Source organism: Cornus florida, unplaced genomic scaffold, assembly GCF_030987335.1.
Source record: "Cornus florida cultivar Cherokee Brave unplaced genomic scaffold, ASM3098733v1 CherokeeBrave_3.0.0_Hap2_Chr06, whole genome shotgun sequence".
Classification (NCBI taxonomy): Eukaryota; Viridiplantae; Streptophyta; class Magnoliopsida; order Cornales; family Cornaceae; genus Cornus; species Cornus florida.
This window is the reverse complement of record NW_026775576.1, coordinates 83,590,042-83,609,864: the sequence shown is the minus strand read 5'-3', so window position 1 is coordinate 83,609,864 and position 19,823 is coordinate 83,590,042. Positions and strand designations below refer to the sequence as shown.

Below are 19,823 nucleotides of genomic sequence, written 5' to 3'. Positions count from 1 at the left end.
ACAAAATTATTATTATTATTATATATAATTTTGTATATGTTATTATTATTATTTTAAAATTAAAATAGTGTATTTTTATTTAGTAGACATACCAATAACTTGGTACAACAGACTCACCCAATATTTTGCTTAGTGTTTACCCTTCTTCTTGTGTTCATTACTCATAGAAAAAAAATTTCTTTCATTTTAAAAATATTTAAAAACATTTTCTACTAATGATTTTTAAAAATAAAAAAATTTTGAATAGAGAGATTTTTCATTTAATTTCGTTTATCAAAATGTTTTTAACATAATCAACAAGTCAGTGATCTAATGGTACCAGATCTTTTACTTTTTTAATATTAAGAGTTTAAGTTTCAATAGAGAAATGTATGAGAGTACCAACTAAAAAAAATTAAAAATATTTTAAAACACTCATTTTCTTGAAAGGAATCAAAATTATTATTATTATTATTTTTATACAGTTAATTTATTTATGCACCAAAAATATATTCGGAGTACTAAGTTACCAGTTGGGATCGGCAGGCGCGGTTTAATGACGCGCGTTTAGAGAGAGATAGAGAGAGACACACACACAGAGATTGTGATGTCAGACAACGCGCGAAAACATATAGTAATAATTTTGCGGGCCCCAGGTTCTTTCTTCATCCATCGAACTGGTCAAGTTCTCGATCAACATTCAAACGATAATCTTTCTCCTCCTCCTCCTCTTTTCTCTCTCTCTGAAAAAAACACGCACACACTTTCTCTCTAAAAGATTCAAATCAGTCTATTCTTCAACGACACCTTCAATGGCCATGTCAATTCAGAATCTCCTCAAGGAAAGAAAATACCCATTCATTTTCTCTCTCTCCCTCCTACTCATACTCGTCTCCTTCTTTCTCTTCACTACCTCTCACTCCCCTCTCTATTTCACCACCAATCTCTATAATCGATCACAGCCCACGATCTCTTCTCCTCCGCCGTTAGATCATAGCCACCTTCGGATCCCAAACGCTAACACGAACTCACCATCTCAATACGACGACGCAGCATCCAATTTCAGTGTTACATTCAGTGATTTGGACCTGAATTGGAAGACTTGTAAAGGTGGAGTGGCGACTGACTATATACCGTGTTTGGATAACATGAAAGCCATAAAGGAATTGCAGTCGAGGAGGCATATGGAGCACAGAGAACGCCATTGCCCGAACCCGAGTCCGAGATGTTTGGTTCCGCTTCCGCAACGGTATAGGGCTCCGATTCCGTGGCCTAAGAGCAGGGACATGGTGAGATTGATAATAATGCTTTGGTAAGATTTGAGTTCTTGTTTAGGTTTGTTGGATCTAGTTTTAGTTATGTTGACCAAATATCAATTAGGTGGTGTATTGACTGAATTATACTGTGGTAGGTGAGAGTGATATTTGAGTTTGGTAATTAATGAATTATTAGTCATCAAATTAATGTCAACTGTAATTGATGCTATATTTCTAAATGAAAAAGAAGCAAATTTTCTTCTTCTTTTTTTTTTTTTTTTTTTTTTTTTCTGCTCTTTATTTGTTTGTTTCACAGAATTTAATAGCTTCACAACTAGAAACTATTAGATTAAATTTTAGAAGTTAATTTCTTTTTTTTTTAGTAGGTCTACATACCAGAACAATAAATTTTAGAAGTTAATTTTCAGAGAGATTTGGTACATAAGAAATTGTGATTGTGTTTATGGTAGTGGACCATTGATAAATATGATTTTGTTGTGTCAAATTGTTTGCAATTAGTAGTGCTGATTTCGGCACTCCGGGGTTGTTGGAAGTGATAGGGGGTATAAAGATCTAATATTGGAATTATTTGCACAAAGTAGAATTATGACTCATGAGATTGATCTCTTGCTTGAACATCCAATTTTTCTTGTGGATGAAACAATTGTCCTTGTACATTGTGCTTGAAACTGTCAAAGTAAATGCCAATTCAAGTTCATTGAGTCTTTTCCTTTTATTTAGGGTTACTCCTGTTGATACATGCCTAAAAGTTTGATCTTGTCTTGCCCTGAGACAGAACAATGGTTCGCTAGTTGAATTTAAGTGATGCTATCATCAACCCACATTGGCTTGAATTTAAATTTCACAGAGGCCACCATTGAAATTTTCATCATCTAGAGCAACTGAGTGACTTGTTGATGTAGTTTTTTTTTCCTTCTGTCATTCTCTTTTTGTGTGTGTGTGTGATGTAAAAACTAGCCTAACTCTAACTATCTCTGCTTCCTTCCACTTTTTGAAGCAAATTGATTTGTAATCTTTTGGAATTATTGTTCTTTTATGTGAATAGAAGGTCTTTAGTTTAAGGATAATTCTATTTGGTTATTGGCAAAACAGGCTGCCTAGTTTTTTTTTTTTTTTTTTTTTTTAAAAAAAAAAAAAAAAAAAATTCCCCAGTAAGTCACTGGTCAAGGTGCCTAATTTATGTTAAGGAACTTTTACCATATATGTTTTCGTATTTATTTGCAGCCACTTGTCGCAAAATTTTCATTTTTTAATTTCAAATGTCTATTCTCCAGATATGGTTTGACAATGTTCCTCACCCAAAGCTTGTCGAATACAAGAAGGAACAAAATTGGGTGCGTAGCTCTGGTGATTTTCTTGTCTTCCCTGGTGGTGGTACTCAGTTCAAGCATGGAGTTAGTCACTATATTGATTTTATAGAAGAGGTACTGTATAAAGTCATCAACTCAAAACTGACTCCAAAATATATAATAGCTTGCATTCTGTGTCCATATCTCCTCATTCTATATATAATTGCTGCTTGTAAATGCATTTTGTTTGTAATGAAACTAGAATTCTCTTGTGTTTTCTTTATGCAAAATGGCTATAAAGTTGAAGATATACCTGGTTGAAAGAAATAGATTAAGAAATGCTTGCAGACCTCCATTGAAGAAAAGTTTTTCTCCTCCAAGATTTGAAGATATCTGAAAACTTTTGCACTAAAATGTTGAGGCATAGAATTTTCTGGTATTGGAGAGATTGGACCCATAATTTGTGTTTCTCATGTTTGTCATTTATAGTTGTTACCTTGATAGATATGTAACAGAGTTAGGGCTGTAAATGAGCCGAGCCGAGCCGAGTAATGGTGTGCTCGAGCTCAGCTCGGTCAACATGATAGGCTGCTAAAGCTCGGCTCGAGTTCGAGTCGAGCCTAGAAAATTTAGTTCGAACTTGGCCTGGCTCTGTTTGACGAGCTTCGAGCAGCTCGTTTGCTCATTTAAATTTTTTTTTTTTGGCTACTTCGCATCTAAGATCTGTTGTTCTAACAGATCTGGTACAAAAAATCTGTTGTTCTAAGATCTGGAACAAAAAATCTGTTGCTCTAAAATCTGTGTACTTCGCATCGAGCCGAGCAAAATCACATCTAAGATCTGTTTTTGGTACTTCGCATCTAAGATCTGTTGTTCTAACAGATCTGGAACAAAAAATAAAAAAAAAAAAAATTTGCATCTAAGATCTGTTAGAACAACAAAAAATATAAAAAAGTTTGAGAGAGAAATAGATTTGCAGTAATAAATCCCAAAATTTATACTAAAAATCAGTTTGTATATATATATATATATATATATATATATATATACATGTACAAGTTTACATGAGAGACGAGATGGGCATTGTTGGTGTCCCAATGGTGGGTATGTGTTTGATGAGTTTGTTGCTGCTATATTACCTTCAGGAAAACAAAAAAAACAAAAAAAAAAAAAGTTTACGTGAGAGAGAACAGATGGAGGCGCAATAGGCGTGACTTATTCCATCAACCCGAAACCTAAAAAAGTTTATACAGAAAGACAAGAAAGGCCTATTTGCATAATAACCACAAATTCTATATATAATTACAATCTGACCCCAACTTTTGTATATATTATAATTGGGTATGTGTGTGTGTATATATATATTATAATCGAGTATGTTCGTGAACGCATTATCGAACCCAGTTCGTGAACGGTTCATGAACAAACGAGTCGAGCCTACTGATGTTTAAGCTCGGCTCGTTTATAAATCAAGCCTCATAATTCGGCTCGAGCTCGGTTCCCTTATTCAAGAGCCGAGCTCGAGCCGAGTAATTAACGAGCCGAGACCGAGCAGTTTGCGAACGGCTCGGCTCGTTTGCAGCCCTAAACAAAGTCATAGGCATAGGTGTCAATGTTTAGAATCCATCATGATGCAGATTTTTGGCACATGACCCCTGAGAAAAGTGAAACATGATGTAACTGCCGATACAAAATTGCACACACTCTCCACATTTAAAGACATGCTCATGTATACACACCTGTGATGCTGTATGACTATAGAAAAAGTGGTCCTTCTGATGTACGAGTAATATTTACTGGAGCTATCATAGAATGTACGCTACCAGCCATATTGAAAGTGACTAACAATCGTGCAGTAAATATAGAAGTGTTGAATTAATTCTCTCCTAGGGGGCAAAGTAATGCATCTTTTTTTTTTCCCTCTGTATGATGTTGGGGGTATTTACAAACTCTAAGGATGGTTTTCAGTGTAAATTCATCTTTCTTTTCTCTGGATGAATCAAAGCTTCTCTATGCTGCAAATCTGATGATTATATATGGACCATGGATTTCTTTTTTCAAAATATCTAAATTGTAAGTTATAGATATTTTTCAAGTCACCTACTCTTCTGAATCTTGTAATTTTTATTTTAACTAAAAAATTGAAGTTTGAAAAAAAAAAAAAATTTACATTTGTACTCTCTCTCTCTCTCTCTCTCTCTCTCTGTCCCCCTTTTTTTTGGGGGGTAACGAGGAACTGTTCAATCCAGATGCCCTTTTTCCCTCCTTTGGTTTTGGGTATAAATGCTGAAATTTTGCTTTAAGTAGTTGATACTGAGTAGTGACCTCTGAGTTAAGAAACTTCTTCCCCCTCACCCTCTCTTCTGTTTTTGAGAACTTTGTGTATTCTTTACAATTTGCTAAACACCTCTGCGCGTCATTTGTTGTGGACATTGAATCTAATTAATTTTTTTACTACACATTGCTCATTGCTTTACTTCAGACTTGGCCAGAGATTAAATGGGGGAAGCGCATAAGGGTTATTTTAGATGTTGGTTGTGGTGTTGCTAGCTTTGGTGGCTATTTGCTGGATAAAGATGTTATTACCATGTCATTTGCCCCAAAGGACGAACATGAGGCTCAGATACAGTTTGCTCTTGAGCGGGGTATTCCAGCCACTCTTTCGGTCATTGGAACACGAAGGCTGACTTTTCCAGATAATGCATACGATTTAATTCACTGTGCAAGATGCAGGGTTCACTGGGATGCAGATGGTACTTTTTATGGCCTTATTTATGTAGTATTTATTTTATTAAATGCGCTGTTTCTCTGTCTCTCTGTTTGGAGGTATTGAGTGTGTTGCATTGCTTTTGGTTGATAACTGTAGGTGGAAAACCATTATTAGAACTCAACAGGATTCTTAGGCCTGGAGGGTTTTTTATATGGTCAGCTACACCAGTTTATCGGGAGGGTAAAAGAGATCAGGATATATGGAAGGGTTTGTAATCCAAAATCTCTACTTTTTCTTCTTTTTACCATTATATCTTTGCAGTTCTCATAGAAGTTTCCTTGTACCAACCACTGCCTTTTGCAATCAGACTGTGCTAAGTCGATACTACTTTGTATCATCACTGAACTTTATTTTTTTGCAGTAGACATTACGTTCAAGGTCGAATAAGGTGTTATTTCCTCTAACCTAACTTGGATATTTGTAACTCCTATTTCTTGCAGTTATGGTGGCTCTGACTGAATCTATTTGCTGGAAGGTAGTGGCTAAGACTCTTGATATATCTGGAGTTGGGCTAGTTATATATCAGAAGCCTGTTTCTTCTTCCTGCTATGCAAAACGCAAAGAAAATAATCCACCTTTATGTGATCAGAGTTATAGGCAGAACAGTTCGTGGTAGGCTATATGCCATTTTTTTATGCTCAGCAGTAGTAGTGATGGTGGTGTTACTGTTGTTGTTATTTAATGTTTTATTTTGTTCAAAAGGTATGCGCCCCTAGACGGTTGTCTTCCCCCTCTCCCGCTAGCTAGCATGGGTGACTCAGACAATTGGCCTGCACCCTGGCCCAAAAGGCTTAGCAGTAAACCTCCAAGCCTATCAACCGAACAAGATGCTGAAGAAATCTTCTATCAGGACACCAGACACTGGTCTGCACTTGTCTCAGAAGTTTATCTAGAAGGTCTTGCTATAAACTGGTCAAGCGTGCGAAATGTAATGGATATGAATGCTGGTTATGGAGGGTAAGAATTATAAATTTATTTAATTAGTTCTTATCACCATCACTTCTCTCTCTTAGTAATCATCTCAGATTTTTTCTCTGCTGTTTACAGATTTGCTTCAGCTCTTATTGATTTACCTCTATGGGTAATGAATGTCGTACCCATTGATATGTCAGATACATTATCTATTATATTTGATAGAGGGCTGATTGGCATATACCATGACTGGTGCGAGTCTTTTAACACCTACCCTCGATCTTATGATCTTCTACATTCCAGTTTCCTCTTCAGAAATCTTACTCAAAGGTACGACTATAAACAACATTGTTTTAACCTATTGATCATATGGTGAAATGGACCTTTGAGTTGCAAATTTTATGAAATCATGATCTGTTTTTTTTTTTTTTTTTTTTTTTTTTTTTGCAATATTTCAGATGTGACATAATAGATGTAGCTGTGGAGATGGATCGCATGCTGAGACCTGGTGGATATATGGTGGTTCAGGACACAATGGAGATGATCAACAAGATTAAGCCAATTTTGCATTCACTTCACTGGTCAGTAACCATACATCAAGAACAATTCCTCGTCGGGAAGAAAGGTTTTTGGCGTCCGGATGCCAAAATCAGTATATGAAACAAGGTGCTTATTGTTTTTCCCTGTATAATCTTATTACTATTTGTTGAAAAAAAAGGAAGGAAAAAGAAGATGAACACTATTCTTTCTCCAAATTATAGGAAAATTTATGATGTAGGGAATATAAATTAAGTTCATTCCCACTTTTCTTAGAAAAGTAGTTTATGAATTGTACGGATAAGGAGATTCTGTTGTATTGTTCATTCCAGCGATGGGAGTAATAGTTATACAAATTATTGTCTGCCTTCACTCTTTTCCCTGTACTATATTGTTTTTTGTTTTTTTTTAAATGAAAGTCCATTTAGGAAAAATAAATAAATTATAGTTATACACATTCAATATGTACAGTGCATTGAGTTAATGTAACATATCTATTGATATAGTTGTTCCTGGGATGGAGCCATTGATAAACCTTTTTGTTATGTTTGGGAGTACCGAATTGGTGATTTAGTTAAAATTTTGAACTAAATTTTCTCTAATTTCAAGTACAAACACAACATTTGTGAATTTTGTACCAATATCTCCGGTTGGAGGTTGCTATGACACAAGAAACGGTATTCCACTTACTCCAGCTGACTGGGTTCGTGACCACTATGACCATATGATGTTCCATTCCAAACATTTTCTTGTTTGGTATGACATTTTTAATGGAGTAAAATCAGTATAGGGAGGAGTTGAAAGGCTTGCTAACGAAGAGAAAAGGACTTAGCTGAAACTTTTGGACACAAAATAATTTGAATGCAATCTAAAATTTTAAATTTTTTTCTTTAAGAAAAATTGGCATTATAGACAAAAGTAAAATGATAGACAAAGTAATGGAATACCGAGATATATATAATATAAATAATAACATAATTTTATTTTTTAAACCATTTCAGAGCAACTTTTAATATAATAATTAGAAATGAATTAAGGTTTTATTATACTAATACTCTTATATAAATAAATACTTATATTTATATTTAGCTATGTCCATATCGTGTCTATATCTTATGCTTTGTTTGATTGGAGGGATGAAAAAATAGATGGAAGGGAGAGGGGGAAGGATAAATGAGGCATTCTTAAGGAAGAGAAGTTGTCTCCTTCACTTTTTATTTAATTGGATGGAATGAATAAGAGAATGGATGGATGATATGACATTTTTTTATGTTTGGTTGAAGGAATGGAAAGATAATCTTTGTATGTTTTTTAACCAATATACCCTCATTATTAACATGAGTGAATTTTTTTAAAAAGGCTAAAAATGAAAATTAAAAATTGTTAGTTATTATCCTATTTTCTCTCTCCTCTATCCCTCAAAATTGGGGGTAACAAAATACAAAGAAATGAGGGATCCTCTTTACTTCCTCCCTATTTTTCCTTCCCTTCAACTAAACGCAAAAAAAACTTCTTACCCATCCCTCCCACTAAATGTAACATTACTATTTAAAATTTTACATGTTCGATGTATTCATATTGTATACTGTCATTCGTGTCAATGCTACATAAGTGCCTGCATATGCATACAGTATGTTGTGCGCTCAATTGAAAATGCACAACATCATCCATATAATTATCCATATAATATACTATGAAAGATCTGATTTAATGACAAAGGGTAGAACTTATTTTGACATTTTTAATATGTGAGAGGGTATAGATAAACAAAACCTAGGCATTGCTTTTTGAAATGATTAGTTTAAGTGCATATTTTAGGCCTCAGTGTATTAAACTCTCTAATTTTAAAGTATTACATTATACCTCTCTCGTTTTATTATTATTATTATTATTATTTTGGCAATAAACAACCACTTTTTATTAATTATTACACCTAACCTTTTTTGACTAATGGAAGAAGATTAACCGGAAAAAAAGGGGAGAGGGAAATTTGTTGGGCACATTCTTTCTTATTCTAATTATTATTATTTTGTATTTGGCTTGGCCAATTAGAGAAAGAATGGAAAAAATGATGGAAGAGGTATTGTTTAGAAGAGTAACGATCTCTTGCTCACTAGTTAATATGAAATTAATTCGCACCATACACAGTAACTATTGAATGTTAAAAAGACAATTACCAAAATAATATAGCAAATCACATCCAATAGTCATCATGCATAATGTGAATAGATATCTTGTTAAGATCATTCATGTTGTTTAGAAAAAGAAAGTGTTCATCCCTCCTTTTATTTAATTTAAATTGGGTGAAATGAAAGAAAAGATGTGATATTATTATTTTATAATTATACTTTTAATTTTTTAGATTAATATTCTTAAATAAGGATGATAAACTCTTCTTCATTTTATCCGATTAATATTAGTGTTTTTTAATCATATTTTCTTCTGAGTTTTCTCTTTTCTTCCAATCTTCCTCTAACCAATAATTGAAACATAGGCTAATTCTTTGAAAATCTTGTTTTGTTTAACTTGTTTTTTAAAAATTCTACTTCCAAATCTTATCTTTAATCTCTCATCTATTTAAATCTCTTTATTATTTTTATTTTATTTTATTTTTTTGTTTAACTGGTGCAAGTAGATTTCTCCTTGAAAGAAGTTCTTTCACTTTTGCACTTCTTACGCAAGTCTATTTAAACACTTTGCTAATTTTATTTTAAAACATTTTGTACTCATTTCTTGATACCAAAAGTCAATATAATTATAATAAACATCAATAATATAATTTAATGACAAAGAAAAAATAAAATAAAAAGGTATATTTATAAAATTAAAATATAAAAATAACATTGACAGCTCCAGTATACTTGCTCTCAAGTATTAAAGGGCCCCACTGAATTTCAACGCCTAACGACATTCCGAATTCGCTCGAATATTTGCCGCGATATCACCTTTGACTCTCTCTCTAACCCCCCATTTCTCTCTCCATCATCATCTACTTATTCTACATCTCTCTCTCTCTCTCTCTCACACACACACGCACACACACCCCATACAAACAATCGAATCTCACTCTGTTTGTATCTTCGCACGTCTTCTTCCTCTTTCTCTCTCTAAAGATTCACCTACAATGGCCACATCAATTCAGAACCTCCTCAAGGAGAGAAAATATCCATTCATTCTCTCTCTATTCGTCTTACTCCTATCCGTCACCTTCTTTCTCTTTACTACCACTCAGTCCCCTCTCTATTTCGCCGTCAATTTCGACCAATCACAGTCCATGTCATCGCCTCCTCCACCGCATTCGATCTCATCACCGCCGCCGCCGCCGCAGCAGCAATCAATATCATCGTCTCCGCAGTCACAATCAACATCGTCCTCTCCACCGCCAAAACAGTGGATTTCATTGTCTCCGCCCTCGCAGTCGACATCATCGCCTCCACCTTCAAAACAGTCGATTTCATCGTCTCCACCCTCAGATTATAAACCTCCGATCTCAGATGCCAGCACGAATGTGAGTGTTGCGTTCATTGATTTGGAACTGGATTGGAAGGTTTGTGAAGGTGTGGTGGCGGTGGATTACATACCGTGTTTGGATAATTACAAGGCCATCAAGAAGCTGAAGTCGAGGAGGCACATGGAGCACAGAGAGCGGCATTGCCCCAAGCCAAGCCTGCGGTGTTTGGTTCCCCTTCCGCAAGGGTATAGGGTTCCGGTTCGGTGGCCTAAGAGCAGGGACATGGTGAGATTGATACTACTTCGGTAAGATTTGATTCTTGTTTTCGGTATTGAATTCTTGTTTTAATTTTATTGAATCGGGTATTGGTTCTGCTGATTTAAGCGTCATTTGAGTTTTGTACAATGGAAGCTGTGTATTACCTGAATTTTATCCAGACTTGTGATATTGAGTTTGGCTATAATTTACGAGGGTGTGCTTGGTTTAGGTTTCTGAAAATAGTTCTCAAAAACTCATAAAACAAAAAACTATTCTCAAATAATTATAGAAGACACTGGCTGCTTTTCATAGAACTGGAAATCAGAAAACTGTATAAAAACCTATTTGATTCGGTTTTTAGAAAACAGTTTTATCCGAAAACTTCTTGATAACTATTTTTTTATTACAAACCAAGCAAACCCTAATTCTCTGAAGCAATTTTTTTTTTGGTTCTTTTTTCTTTTATTTTTTGACAGATTTTGATACATTCACAACTAAAAACTGTGGATTAAATTTCAGAAGTTACTTTGCACAGAGATTGATACTTAATAAACTGTGATTGTGCTTAGAAAAAAGAAAGGAAAGGGGGGGGGGGAGCCAATCGTAGAGCTGATTCCACCATTGCGGGATCGTTGTAAGGGATAGGCTGGATAAAGATGAAAAGGTGGAATTGTTTTCACAAAGTAGCTGCTATCAGAATCACAACCATGTTCTCTCTCTTGAATATCCAACTTTACTTGTAACTTGTAAACCATACAGTTATCCATTTACACTGGAATTGTCAAAGAAAATGAGAACTCCAGTTCATAGTCTTTTTCTTTTATTTTATGTTATCTTATTACTGTTGATATATGCCTAAAGTTTGATATTGTCTTCCCACAAGACAGAAAATCATACAGTGGTGCCCCATATTGGCTTGAATTCAAATTGCAGAGGCTGACTACTCAAATTGCATTGTCTACGACAACTCTGTGGCTCTTTGGCATACATTTTTTTTCCCATGTAAAAATTAGCCAAACTCTAACTTTGGCAAAGATTTTTTTCCCACGTAAAATTTAGCCTAACTCCAACTGGCTCTGTTTCCTTTCAGGCTTGGAGCAATAGATTATTTGTTGATTTACTGTTCTTTTATGTGAATTGAAGTACTTTGAATAAAATTGTATATGACTATTGACTGAACAGGGTGCCTAATTTTTCTTGTTTTCTTATTTCTTTGCTGCCTAAATTGTCAAAAAAATTCAGTTTTTACTTTCAATTTTATATTTTCCAGATATGGTTTGACAATGTTCCGCACCCAAAGCTTGTTGAATACAAGAAGGAACAAAATTGGGTGCGCAAGTCTGGTGATTTTTTTGTTTTCCCTGGCGGTGGTACTCAGTTCAAGCATGGAGTTAAAAACTACATTGGTGTTATAGAAAAGGTAATATATAGAATCATTAACTCAAAACTGTGTTTCAAAATCTGTAATAGCATGCATTTCATGTCCATTGTTCTTCATTCAATATTAACTTGTTGCATTTAACTGGATTTTGTTTACAATAAAACTAGAATCCTCTTATATTTTCTTTATGCAAAATGGCTTTACAAGTTAAAAATATACCTGATTGAAGGAAACAGATTAAGGAAGAAACGTTTGCAGATCTCAATCAATGAGCAATTTCTTTCCCTGACAAGTAAAGATATCTGAAAACATGTGCCCTAAAAAGTTGAAATGGAACTTTAGTTTTGGCCTAGAATTTTCTGATGTTGGAGAGGTTAGACCTATCAATTAACCCTGCCTTCATGTTTGGCATTTGTAGCTGTTACCTTGACTAATATGTAACAAAAGTCACAGGCATAGATGTCAATGTTTAGAACTCATCATGATGCAATTGTTTGGCACATCACCCCTTAGAAAACTAAAATATGATGCAACTGACATACAAAAATGCACACACTTTCCTCACCTAAAGAGGTGCTCATGTATGTACAATTGTCATGCTGTCTAACATTATTAAAACAAGGTCCTTGTGATGTAGGCATAATACATGCTGGAGCTAACATAGAATGTACGCTGCCAGACCTTTTGAAAGTGACTAAAAATCAAGTAGTGAGGAGTAGGAAGTGTCTTGAATCAATCCTCTCTTATGGGCAAAGCCATCCAATTATTCTTCTTCTTTTTTTCCTTGGGTGATGTTTTCTGCCAAATTTTAGTGGATTATAAGAATAAAGCATGATGCAAAGGCATCCAACCCTTGTATTGCCAAATTTTTGTATTTTTTTTTGGGTCTAATCTGGCTTATGATTGGCTAAACAGTAGTCTTTGCATGTCCTTTGATGTGGACAATGAATCTAATTCATTTTTAGTATATGTAGCTTTATGTGATTTAATTCTTGATTTACTCCAGACTTTGCCAGAAATTAAATGGGGGACGCGCATAAGGGTTGTTTTAGATGTTGGTTGTGGTGTTGCTAGCTTTGGTGGTGCTCTTCTGAATAAAAATGTTCTTACCATGTCATTTGCACCAAAGGATGAGCATGAAGCTCAGATACAGTTTGCTCTTGAGAGGGGAATTCCTGCTATTCTTTTGGTCATTGGAACACAAAGGCTGACATTCCCAGATAATGTGTATGATTTAATTCACTGTGCACGATGTAGGGTTCACTGGAATGCAGATGGTATGTTTTATGGCGCTGTTTAGTTCTTTTATTAATATATCAAACTTGCTGTTTTCTTTCGAGCTGTTTTATCGGTCTTGAGGCTATTTTATGCTATTTGTTGATAACTGCAGGTGGAAAACCGTTATTGGAACTCAACAGGCTCCTTAGGCCCGGAGGCTTTTTTATATGGTCAGCTACACCAGTTTATAAAAAGGATAAGAGACATCAGGATATTTGGAAGTGTAATCCTAAATTCTCAACCTATTTCTCTTTCATTTTTTAAACTTCCCCAGTACCAACCATTTTCTTCTGTTATAAGACTGTATTAAGCCAATAGTGAACTTCATGCTTTTGCATAAAGCCATCAGGCTCTACTTCAAAAAATCGACTAGGTAGCCTAATTCGGACATTTGTACTCACTATTTCTTGCAGCTATGGTGGCTGTGACTGAATCTCTTTGCTGGAAGCAAGTGGCTAAGATTAGAAATGTATCTGGAGTTGGGCTAGTTATATATCAGAAGCCAGTTTCATCTTCTTGCTATGCTAAACGCAAGGAAAATAATCCACCTTTATGTGATCAATATTACAGGCAGAACAGCTCTTGGTATGCTTTTGGTTTATGCAACATTCTGATGGTCAAGTGATTCTTACTGTTTTTGTTGCTTAATGTTTTCTTTTTGTGCAAAAGGTACGTGCATCTTGACGATTGTATTTCCCCGCTCCCAACAGACAACATGGGTGACAAAGGCAGCTGGCCTGCACCGTGGCCCAAAAGACTCAGAAGTAAACCTCCAAGACTATCAACTGAACAAAATGCCGAAGAAGTCTTCCACGAGGACACCAAACACTGGTCTGCGCTTGTCTCAGAAGTTTATTTGGAAGGTCTCGCTATAAACTGGTCGAGGGTTCGAAATGTGATGGATATGAATGCAGGTTATGGAGGGTAAGAAATATCAGATTTATCGAACTAGTTCTTGTTACCACCACTTCCCTTCATTATTGCTCAGGTGTTCTCTATGCTGTCTACAGATTTGCTTCAGCTCTTATTGATCTACCTCTCTGGGTAATGAATGTCATACCCGTTGATCTACCGGATACCTTACCTGTTATATTCGATAGAGGGCTGATTGGTATCTACCACGACTGGTGTGAGCCTTTTAGCACCTACCCACGAACCTACGATCTTCTGCATTCCAGTTTTCTCTTAGGAAACCTTACTCAAAGGTATGACAACAAAATGTCTGCGTGTTTAACTTATGGATTACATGGTGATTTAAAGCTTGAGTAGCAAATTTAATGTCTGTATTTTTGCAACATTTCAGATGTGACATAATAGATGTAGCTGTGGAGGTGGATCGCATACTGAGACCTGGTGGATATATTTTAGTTCACGACACATTGGAAATGATCAACAAGCTTGGTCCGATTTTACGATCACTTCACTGGTCAGTAAGCATGCATCAAGATCAATTCCTCGTCGGGAAAAAAGATTTTTGGCGTCCAGATGCCAAAATCCGAGTATAAAAAATGGTCCTAGTTGTTTTTCCTTGTATAATCTTACTACTAGTTGCTAGGGAGGCTAATTTTTTTTTCACCAAATTGTAGGGAAATTTTGGTTCCAGAGGATAGATTCATGTCTTCTTTACTGAAAAGAAAAGGTTAATGAATTGTATGGAAACAGCTTTTATAGCTATAATAAGAAAATTATATTGTTCTGTTTTGAGTTTAATTCCAATATTATTTGCGCAAAGTGTTGTGTTTTATTTTTTATTTTTCTGACCTCAAAGAAGTGTTTTTAAAGTCGCCCAGAGCTATTGGCTGTTGCACATTATCCTGTGGTCCGGGACTCTTGAGTGCTACCATTTGACCGGGGTATTTACATGGATTTGCTTTTTTTTTATCTTATTTTTACGGAAGTTCGAACCCTCCGACTTCCTTTTTGGGAAGGAAGGAATGATAAAGTTAAACCATTTTTTTATTATTATTTGCAATGTTGAATGTCAATCCAAAATATACTCATGCTATTTTTAGAATTAAAAGTATATATATTTTTTTAATTTAAATTCAAAATATTGATTTGGTGTTCTCAAACTTTTAAATAATTTTGAGTTTATCAAGTAAATGTAATAAATCTTTACACATATGTTATGGGCTTACACAAGTGTTATCAATAATGTTGAATGTTACTTCTACAATTTACTTATGTTTGGAATATTAATTCGATAATTTAAATGTAACATTGAGTAATTTTGTATTGGAATTTGTTAAGTAATTTACAATAAACAACTACTCCGTAAATTTATTTTTTATTATTATTTTTTTTCTATCGTTCAATCAAACCATGAAAATCAAATTAATCAAAGCAAGACAAAAATATAGATTAACTGTTTAATTAATAAAAATTACAGTCTCAGCAATTAAACTATAAAAACCGTAACCATAAAATTAACCGCCTTTACATTTTTTACCTTTCGACAAGTTCGCAGTAAAATACAGACAGTAAAAAAAAAAAAAAATGGAAATAAAATCGTCAACTCCGTCCAACCTCCAATAAGGAGGACCGTGACGTTACCCTCCGGTCACATGCACGGCCAACCAGTCGCTTCCCTTTCCTTTCCTTTCCCTTTCCTCTTTTCACTTCCATTTCCCCCTTCTCCATATTCCACATGCTCTTTCATTTCCTCTCACTCCTTTCCCCTTCACCTCCGGCAGAAACCCATTCACAACCACAATCGCCCAAATCTGCCTAATTGATGGATAGCAAGGGTGCGCACAACACTTCCCGCCCCCATCTCGGCGGCGGAGGAGGCGGCGGCGGTGGCGGCCGAGAAGATTGCTGGAGCGAAGGCGCCACCGAGGCTCTAATCGAGGCCTGGGGAGACCGATACCTCATGGTGAACCGAGGTAACCTCCGTCAGACGGACTGGAAGCACGTCGCCGACGCCGTCAACGCCCGTCACAACGGCGTCAAGCCCCGATGGACGGACGTCCAGTGCAAGAACCGCGTCGACACCGTCAAGAAGAAGTACAAGGCCGAGAAGGCCAAGACCCTGCCGTCAAAGTGGCCGTTCTATCACCGTCTCGATCACCTCCTCGGAAACGCCGTTCCGACCAGTAACAAGAAAAATCAAAAGCCCCACACCGTTACTCTCACCGTTAAATCTAGGTCAAAACAAAACCCTAACCCTAACCCTAACACCATGGTCGTCTATTCCGGTGGCTTGTCCAGGCGGAACTCGAGTGGCTCTGATGAGAGCTCTCTTGGTGGTGGAAGAGACGAGGATGTGAGGAAGAATAGGATGGACTCTGTGGATTTTTCGGAGGACACCGCGTATAAGGAATTGGCGAGAGCAATTCTTAGGTTTGGGGAGATATATGAGAGGACTGAGAGCTCGAAGCAGCAGCAGATGATGGAGTTGGAGAAGCAGAGGATGGAGTTCATTAAGGATCTTGAATTGCAGAGGATGAATATGTTTATGGAATCTCAACTTGAGCTCGAGAAAATGAAGTTTCCAACAAAGTATGCACCTGGTTCAGGTGAATTTCAAAGTCTCAAACTTTATTACTTTTTTGTTTTGTTTTGATAAACGATTGATTGATTAGATGATTGAACCAATTGCATTTTAGAGATTGTTCAACTAGTGGTTATTAAAAGAGGTATGAAGGTCTGTGAACGGAAAATTGTGTTGTTCTTGACAATGTTGAAGTATGGAGAGGTGAACTGATAGGGATAAGCTGCATACATATTTGTTTATGTTTCGGTGAATTGAGTGATGGCAGTCGATATCTTGTTTGTTATTTGTTGAAGAACATAATTATTAGTTGAAGAAATTTGATTTGCTGTTCATGAGAAGGTCTTTTCCCATTCTTTTCTTGTTTGCTTCTCTGCTTCTTGATCTCTTCCCTATGATTTTTTTTAAAAATATCTTCAGTGCGGTGGTTCTGATGGAAACCATATGTGGGGAAAGATTTGCTACTGTTGCTCCCATTACTTTTATATCTGCCTGTTGGGAGGGGGGACAAGGATTTCCATTTTATTCCCGGTAATAGGATTTCCGTTTTTTGATATAATTGAATAATGTTCTTGCAACTGATGGGGGTTATATCTTATAAATACAATTGCTAATAATAATAAAAAAAATCTTAGAAATACATTTTCTTATTGTTGTAGGGGTTAAAGTCATGGTAGTACCGATTAATGTCATGGTGTCATTGTAGTTGCTGTGCTCGACATCTATGTAGTTTTGTTGGGGGATTAGTTGGAGACGTTCATGTTAAAACATTCCATGCCTAAATTTGTGGCTTCTGAATATATGATAGTGATACGGAGTATTCCAGGAGGTCTATACCTTGATGTGACGTCATTGTACATGTATCCACTAAAACAGAGAGTATATGATTTTTGTCGATGGATTTTATTTGACAATTGGTGGTTTGCACAGGCCATAAAAACTTGAACTGAATATTAACGTGTCGACGGATATTTGCTTCGGATATTTGGAGAGACATTTTTCTCTTGCTGCAACTGGAGATGCCTACTTTCACCTCTCTCCGTCAGGTGGTGGACTGGTTCATTCTTCACACCTCCAATAAGTCCATAAAATCCAATTTTTTGAGCGCTCTTTTTTCAGTAACATTATGGAAGATATGGTCTATTTGAAACTCGGCTCTTCATAATGGGACTAGAGATCAACCATCTCATACTGTTCAGGCTATTGTTTGGGATGTTATTACATATCTCAAAATCAGCCTATCTGATCTCCTAACTGCTTTTGGTTCTCAATGATGCCTTGCTTGGTTTTTTCTAGCATTTATTGGAAATGGGCTTTTTCAACCCATTGATTTGTAAATGGAGGCATGCCTCCTTATGTACTTGTAATGTTTTCTTTCTTTTTTTTATAAAAACCCCCTTTCAGGAAAAAAAAAATACCTATCACTTGGTGATGCAGGGATATTGCATTAGCACATTACCCAGAAATGTACTACCTACATACACATCACGTAGGAGGGAGGGAAAGACTCGAGTACATAATATTTGGCATTATTTTACACCAGTGATAGCTGTGAGACTCAAACCTAAAACCTCTAGCTTTAAAGCTTGAACATTTATCATTAAAGTTAACCTAGCACTTGGTGATGCAGGGATATTGCATTAGCACACCCATATTTGTTTCTGTATTATATACTTCTGGTTAAGTTTAGTCCCTGTTGGACATAGTCGTGCAGAATGTTGTGCAAATAAAGACTTGGTCTGTCAGAATTCTTGTAAATTAGTTTTACGAATTTACTTGATTTTGCATGCTCTCTCTCTCTCTCTCTCACACACACACACACACACACAAACACACATATTATACACATGGAAGTCAAAATGGTGGCTCAAAGATATGCTTGCTTTTTATTTTTGATTGTGTTTTCTTTTGCGTTGCGTTGTTTTGAACATCTGACATTGCAATTTGGAACCATGTTTATGATGTCATGATGTTCATGTTGGTGCTTAGCTTTTTATTGCTTTCCAGTTTCCATTTAATTTCGTAAGCTTTTACTGAATTTGACATACTACTAACAGGGAAGAAGTTATAGCTTGGCATGAATGCTCTCCTTGAGAAGGGACGGACAACTAGAAATTTCTGGGAACCGTCACAAGACCTCACTCCGAATGAGTATATTCATCCTCCCTGGCATGATACGCTATCTATAGATTCAAGTTTGAAGCATCTAATATTTAAAAGAGGATATGGCTGTATTATATCCATGGCTGTCATGTTTGTTGTATATTATTATTACTTATTTTGCTACAGATTTCTTGTACTTCAAAAATTTATCTAAGTGTATTATTAAATCAGTGTATCTCCCTTTCCCGCTCTTCGATTTTATTGTTTTTCATATTCCATCACGAACATGTGAATCTTGTTTCTCATAAAATACCGGTAATGCTTGTTGAACTGCTGATTAATTTGCTTCTATCTTCTTCCCCTCTTTTATTAAGTGGGTAATCAGTACCATCCATATGATTAATGGCTGTAAATTACTTCCATTGAATTATGGGGATTTTGTCAAAGGACATAATTGCTTTAGCGGTGTAGGAAGTGTGAAATCTGAGATATATTGTACCCTACTGAAAGTGATATGGATAGTGTGATAAAGTTTTGGTTCTCCCGTGGTGCCATGAATTTCATCCCCTGATTATCACCATGGCTTTAGGCCAGGATCAGATTTGAATCAATGTTGAATTTTTTTGAGCCGTTACACTGTATACCATCGAAGTTGTTCTTTTAAAATTTCACTGAAAATTTCAGTTGTGAAATCCATCTCCGAGCAAAATCCTGGTTAGAAAAAACAGAATGAAAGCCTTGTTCTTCTTCAAATTATTTGTAGACTGAAGAGAGTATTGTTCTTGAATTTGGAATTTGGGGTAAAGGACCATTTTTATTCATTTCCATGGAATTCTGGTTGAGATTGGTTATGGACCAGCTATTGTCTAGCAGAGGAGGTCAGTGAAAGAAACCATGTTGTGCAACCATGAACCTTGGTGTTGCTCTTAGGCACCAGACTAATGGCGCTGTTCTTTGGGTTTGTAGTAATCGTGTGTTAAGGCCGCTCTCGTGCACTTGGGCTAGCCTTTTCTATCTTGGTGCAAATTGTACCAATTAGGCATCTTTTCTTAGCGAGTTGCAAGCTAAAACGTGAGTTCCTTTTATTTTCCATTA

At 35.9% G+C, this 19,823-nt stretch overlaps 3 protein-coding genes across 5 annotated transcripts; all 3 read left to right on the top strand.

Annotated features, from left to right (window-relative positions):
• The first annotated feature begins 666 nt into the window (after positions 1–666).
• On the top strand, positions 667–7,136 carry LOC132312431 (probable methyltransferase PMT23). Its single transcript, XM_059810800.1, has 8 exons — positions 667–1,268; positions 2,531–2,680; positions 5,028–5,298; positions 5,412–5,522; positions 5,756–5,927; positions 6,018–6,272; positions 6,363–6,557; positions 6,686–7,136. The coding sequence occupies exons 1-8, from the start codon at positions 792–794 to the stop codon at positions 6,885–6,887; spliced, it is 1,833 nt and encodes a 610-aa protein (XP_059666783.1). The 5' UTR covers positions 667–791; the 3' UTR covers positions 6,888–7,136.
• A 2,752-nt stretch (positions 7,137–9,888) lies between these two features.
• LOC132314977 (probable methyltransferase PMT23) lies at positions 9,889–14,765 on the top strand. Of its 2 annotated transcripts, XM_059813739.1 has the most exons (9): positions 9,889–10,091; positions 10,197–10,500; positions 11,744–11,893; positions 12,861–13,131; positions 13,245–13,355; positions 13,546–13,717; positions 13,802–14,056; positions 14,143–14,337; positions 14,436–14,765. In XM_059813739.1, exons 1-9 carry the CDS (start codon positions 9,889–9,891, stop codon positions 14,635–14,637), a joined length of 1,863 nt encoding a protein of 620 aa, XP_059669722.1. In that variant the 3' UTR covers positions 14,638–14,765. The 2 variants fall into 2 exon arrangements, with proteins under 2 accessions (XP_059669722.1, XP_059669721.1); XM_059813738.1 differs by having other exon boundaries at positions 9,889–10,500.
• An 889-nt stretch (positions 14,766–15,654) lies between these two features.
• On the top strand, positions 15,655–18,963 carry LOC132312430 (trihelix transcription factor ENAP1-like). Of its 2 annotated transcripts, XR_009483270.1 has the most exons (3): positions 15,655–16,650; positions 17,556–17,671; positions 18,683–18,963. XR_009483270.1 is itself a non-coding variant. In XM_059810799.1 (2 exons), exons 1-2 carry the CDS (start codon positions 15,867–15,869, stop codon positions 18,694–18,696), a joined length of 798 nt encoding a protein of 265 aa, XP_059666782.1. In that variant the 5' UTR covers positions 15,657–15,866; the 3' UTR covers positions 18,697–18,963. The 2 variants fall into 2 exon arrangements, 1 of the variants encoding a protein (XP_059666782.1); XM_059810799.1 differs by lacking the exon at positions 17,556–17,671 and having other exon boundaries at positions 15,657–16,650.
• Positions 18,964–19,823: the final 860 nt, after the last annotated feature.